At 41.3% G+C, this 6000-nt stretch overlaps 1 protein-coding gene across 1 annotated transcript in view; it reads right to left on the reverse strand.

The window, feature by feature from the left end:
* TNKS (tankyrase) overlaps positions 1-5470 on the reverse strand; it is a gene marked incomplete at both ends in the record, with an annotated part of 159975 nt that extends 154505 nt beyond the window's left edge. Inside the window, one exon of the mRNA XM_084231387.1 lies at positions 4798-5470. Coding sequence (XP_084087513.1) covers positions 4798-5470 — 673 coding nt within the window. The remainder of the gene's footprint in view (positions 1-4797) is intronic.
* Positions 5471-6000: the final 530 nt, after the last annotated feature.

A 6000-nucleotide genomic window follows, 5' to 3' on the forward strand; every position in this document is an offset into this window, starting at 1 on the left:
CACCAACCTCAATAAATTCTAAGAGATCAAGTGACCACCAAAATAACCTAGAGAAGCAACAATGTAAGGGCTAGTGCCAAGCATTTACAACACAAAGAGTTGTGACTATACATAACAATTTCAGGTATCTACCGCTATATAACAAACTATCCTAAAATGCAATGGCTTCAAATAAAAACAACCATTTATTTCTGGTGATACTGTGCATTAACTAAGCTTAGTCATCTGGAGGCCTCATGAGGCCAGAATATTCAAAGTTCATTCACTCAGCTGAAGCAGGTATTGGCTGAGAGCTTCGGTGAGGACTGTTGATCAGCCTTATCTTCCCTTCTTGGTCTTTCTCAAAAGCATGGTGCTGGGTTCCAAGGGGAAAAATTCTCAACACAGGAAAGTGAAAATTTCAGATCTCTGAGGGCCCCAGTGTTACACACTGCCACACTCCACTCATTCTAGTAAATCACCAGACCAACTTAAAAACAAGGGAAATGAAGGGTAAGGAATGACCACTGACCAGGTTTTCTGATCCCATGCAGACCGGATAAAGGAGGAGTCAGAGTCCTCAGTAGTTTTTGCAGGTCTTTTATTGGGATTTACCCAGTACACAGCAGGCAAGGGTGCTGGGGGGTCGGGAGGCTGGCAGGCCTCCCAGCCCCCAGCAAGTCTTCACTCTATCTGGGCTCTCCGGCCTTCTCTGCTTCTCTCTCAGCTTCTGCTACTTCTTTCTCGGCTTCTCTTTCGGCTTCTGCTGGCATCCTTCGGATGCTGCCCTTAAAAGGCCAGTCTTAGCCTAGGTGAATCCCATCTACCTATGCCCACACCCTATTCCAGGTGTCCCCCATCAGGCATGCATTCAGGACCGCAACGATCCATCATCTATCCTGATGGCGCGAGGGCAGAAAAGCCTGACATTTTTTCCTTACCCTACAGGAAGGAAAGAGACACTACCTTTTGATAAGTGGTGGATACACATGGATACACATGTGTATGGATATACATACACACGAGGGGAGGAATATTTGAAAGCCATTTTGAGAACTATCTATCCCATACATCAACTGAAACTAAATAAAGTTTATGAGAGTGAGTATGTAGTGACTAAATCCTCTGATAATGAACAACAACAAAGTTAAAGAACAGCTTATGCTGGTGGGCAACAGTTTAGAAGGCATAGCATTTTTCACAGAAACTACATTTGCACGGTGGTGTAGGAGAAAAAATGACAAGCAGGTTAGTCATGCTAAAAAATCAAGAGAAACAAGAACAAGCAAGACTTCTATTTGACCAAATGTGTGTTGCAGAGACCATCCAAATGAAAAGGAAGCATAAAACTGCCATCCGTATTTTGCTAGTTTTAATACTGAAATACTTCACATTGTAAATCTTAATTCAAGACACATGCTAATCAATTACTAGGAAGCTTATTTCAAAATGTCCTCAATGAAGTAGATACTAAACGAAATCTCAGAATTCAATGCTTTGTTAACTAAAGTCTTTTGTTAAAAAACCTCATCTGAACTTCAAAAATAAATCTCACTACACTAGTCCTTCAATAAAAATGTCACTGTTAGTAACTATACTAAGGAGATAATATCACTCTAAATTAATATTATTTCTATTATTTGACTGCTGTCCTTTGAACAATAGAAAACCAGGTTCAAAGATCTTATCTGCAACAGAGAAAGTCTTATATAAACTCTAGTCAACAATAAAAGACTGGATCATGACTGGAAAAGACTCTGATATGACTATCTTAAGAAGTCAGAAATAGTATTCTGAGAACCTGTATCAACAATGGAAACTGAAGATTATGTTTCTAATTGTGGACAGGATGATTGCATTGTTAATTCAATCTCTAAGCCATATTTTAAACAAATGTCACAGTCCAAGATGGGATACAAAGGATTCGTAATTCTGCTGCTGGAAAGAATTATGGTTACTCTTATGGTAATATTTAAAAAGTCAAAAGGACTTAAATATGGCCTCATACCACTTCTGAGATCTTTAAAAAATGGTTTCATTTCTTTCTACAGAACTGCAAACAATATTTTTTTTTAAATTTTAAATGGAAATAAAGGCATTCTTCCTTCCAATGTTTGCTTGGCGAGTCTAGACTCATCCTTTGAATCTAGTCTAAAAAACAAAAGCCCCTATTACTTGCTCCAACAGACAGTATACTGTATTTTTCTTACTCTAGGCGACATACTTTGTGAAGTTTTTTTTTTTTACTGTTGTTTAATCTTCTCCACTTTAACCTGTAAAAGCTTTAACTTGTAAGCTCCATAAGGGTAAATACTAGATGCCACTACAAAACTGTGTCTCTATTTAACACCTGAACATGATAACTAATAAAATACTTGTGGAACAAATGAATGTCAATTAAAAATGTTTTCCACCCAAAGGATGCCATCAATATTCTATCATTAAAACAGCTATTCTATGACAATTCAATGACTAGCGTTCTAATCAACAAATAGTCAACTGAGAATTACTTTTTAAGTACTCAGGCTATATACAATGAGAAAACGAGAGTACAATTCTTTAAGCTATGTATACAAACATGAAAGTATGGTAACCTAACTACAAGTTCTGTTTTTATACCACGGAGAGTTTGTTATTGTTTTGTTTTTTATCCACAACAGAACCAAAAAAGTTTTTTCCAAAAATAGTAGATCAAGGTTAGGTTCACATAGCTAGAACATAATTAGAGGACTATTTTACTGTGTGTATCCTAGTGTATCTGGGTACACATGAAACTCTAAATTAGAATGTAAAATACGGTGACAGAGAGAAGTGATTTGAAAGACAAGCACTATTTTATACACGACTAATCCTAAATAATTCATTATTACACAAATAAATGTAACTATCATCTATTAGAAATTTAATGCTGTAAGGCAAAGGCCAAGATTTGTGAAATGTGTTCAAATAGTCAAGTTTGAAATAAAGTATGTAAAAGTAACAATTCCAGTTGATTTATATCTGATGTAGAACTTTCATTTTGTCTAAAGAAAAGGATTATTTTATCTAAAATAAGCAACACCCTTCAGCAAACATCTAGTTTGATGGAAGGCTGTTTATAATTTAATTCACTATGTGCATAATGGCCTATATATCAAGAATGGAGCAAGTGACCTAATATTGATTTCCAGTGTTTTAATATTCTAGTCATGACCACTAATGGGTCCCAAATTGCATTTGTAAAAATGAAATGAATAAAATAGAGTACAAACATGTAGTAAGGGAAGGACTGTTTTCTAAAAACTTTTGATTCAGTGTGTGTGTGTGAGAGAGAGAGAGAGAGAGTGTGTGATAGAGCTACAGAGAGAAAGAGACAGAGAGAGAGAGACTCTGACTCTAAGTATAAACTACAAGAGAAAATGTGCAAACTACTCTTGGAGCCAATACTCCTAATTACTTCTTCCCCCAAAATAGAAACCAACATCCTCACAAAAATGAAAAGGAACTTTAACCTAGGTGTACATTATGATAACTGGATTTTACAAGTTCTAAAATCAAACTGTCTTGAGTACAAATCCAGGTTTCACTACTTTTTGTGTGAATTTAGACTTATTAAATTTTGTCATCTGCAAAATGAGGATAACAGTATCTTCCAAGTTCTGATGAAACAATACATAGAATAAGTTCTTAACATGCTTCATTTTAAACAAAACTGAAGTAATGATATATATTACAAATACAGCAAACGTCAGACAGTATCTTTATCATATTATCTTCCATATTTGTGTTAGTGCTTTTTCGTTTTGTGCTTTTCTGTTCTATTTGAATTTGATAATGTATATATAATACAAGTATGTCTAATGTAATGTTTCTAACATATGTAACATTATTACCTTTGTTTTTAAAATATCAATAGTAGGTATCCAGGCAGTGAAATTATGGGCCTCCCTTTTCGTTTCATATTTCTCAGTACTTTACAAAAATATACTGGGTGTTTTTTCAATGCCATATGTCAAACGTAATGAAAAAAATACATACGAAGTGTTTTTTAAAAGAAGAGAGTCCATTACGTGCTCAATAAAAAAGATGTTAGCCCGTTTTGGGGAGAACTTATGTGCAAGATACTTCTCATTAAATCTTCACCCAACATTAGAATACCATTTTTTGCCCATGAGAAAACTGAGGCAACAAAGACAAAGTAAACTGTCAGACAATTAGCAGTATCCAAAACTTGAAAGCCTACATTTCTTTTACCATCACATTGTGAACCCAAAAATTCTTCTCCAGTTGTTTCATACAAGCATATTTTGACCTACCCAGTTAGATTGTAGATTCCTTGAGAAAGGAAAAAAGTTTCACAAACTTCACTGAAGTCTTTCACTGGCTTACTAAGACTACAAAAGATCTAAACACTTGTTGAGTTACATTAAACTACTTTTGGTCTATACTGTGCTCAAGGGACGTACTCTTTTATAACGAAATAAACAAGCAAACAAAACTACTTTAAGCCTGCCCAAGCCTAACTTCATTCCTCACACTCTCGGAACTGAAAAAGTTAGTGTACCCCTATCTAGGGCCTACGCCAACAGGGGGGTTGGAGATGAGTGCAAGTAAAACTGTGCAAACATTAACGAGAATGGACTCACACATCCCCCCCACCACCACCACGCCCCCGTCACCCAGGCACTAGGTTAAGAAAGGAACCTCCCGACGTCGGGTGAGGTACCTAGGAGTCATAACCACGCCCCCACTTTGCTCGACCACAACTTGTCTTCTTTCCCTACCCGGACCCCAGTTCCCAACACCAAAACCTTAACAGACAATTCAAAAGTCTCTGACCTGCAGCGAAGTGCAGGGGTGAAGACTTTCGGCCGGCCATGTCCTTAGCATTCACATTTGCCGCGTCCACCAGCCTCTTTACCCGGGACACGTCCCCATTGCGACAGGCCTCCAATAGTTCCCGTAGGGCCCCGCTCACTGCTGGGACCCCTGGCCCAGGTCCCGCCGTCCCAGGCCCCAGTGTTGCTGTGCTGCTAACTCCGGCGGCCTCGGGGCTCTCCGCCAAGCTCGATCCAGGGGAGGATGGAGAGGAAGACGAGGAAGAAGTCGGGGAAGAAGAGGACGACGGTGAATTGTTACTGCCACCGCAGCCTGGGTTTGGAGTGACCCCGACAGCAGACGAAGTAGAAACAGCCGGGACCACGGGGGCGGCGGCGACGGTACAGATCGTGCTGGTGGTACTGCAACAGCTGGTACTGTCAACCGGGTCCGGGGATCGGGGCCTGTCGAGCGGATCCCTGCTGCCATCCCCCTCCGGCAGCGCTAGGCCGTGCCGCGGGGAGGCGAAGGGGGCCAGGCCACCCGCCGTCGGGGAGGCTGGGGTGGTCCCCGGGGCCAAACCGGGGCTGAGTGGGGGGGGAGGTGGCGGCGGCGGCGCCGAAGCCCCTGGGGCGGGCTGGAGCTGTTGTTGATGATGGTGGTGATGATGCTGAGAGCGACGCGACGCCGCCATCTTCGGACTCCCCCAGCACTGTCACTGCGGCAACGGCCCCACCGCCCGCCCTCACTTCCGACCGCTGGGCCAATTAGCATCCAGCGCACAGGAAATGATGCTAGGCGGAGTAGGCGGGGTCAAAAAGGAGGGAAGTATTGAGAGCGCTGAGAAGAGCCACGGAAGGGGGCGTGGCTTTGTGACCGAGGGGCGGGCTTTGTGATGCTAGGCGGGCAAGCCGAGAAGATTTGAAAGCTGCCAGCAGCGTCTGGCTAAGTGGGAAACTTCCTGCTTTTCTCTTTCAGCCTGCTTCCCTTGCCCTGCTTCGTTCTATTGCCAAGTCTCCTTCAGGCTTCCTTCCTTGTCTTTCTCCAAAGCCTGCCGTTGAGGTGTAACAGTGCAGGAGAAGGCGGTGTTTACCGTCTATCAAGTGTCTTTGTCTGGAAATGAAGCAGTACCACCTCCCCAAACCATTAGGGAGATTAAATAAGCTAACAAATAAAGAGCTCTCTGACCTTAGTAAACTCTAACTCCAATTAACCCATTGACGA

The sequence above is a fragment of the Talpa europaea genome (assembly GCF_964194135.1).
Source record: "Talpa europaea genome assembly, chromosome: 4".
In the NCBI taxonomy this organism is placed as follows: Eukaryota; Metazoa; Chordata; class Mammalia; order Eulipotyphla; family Talpidae; genus Talpa; species Talpa europaea.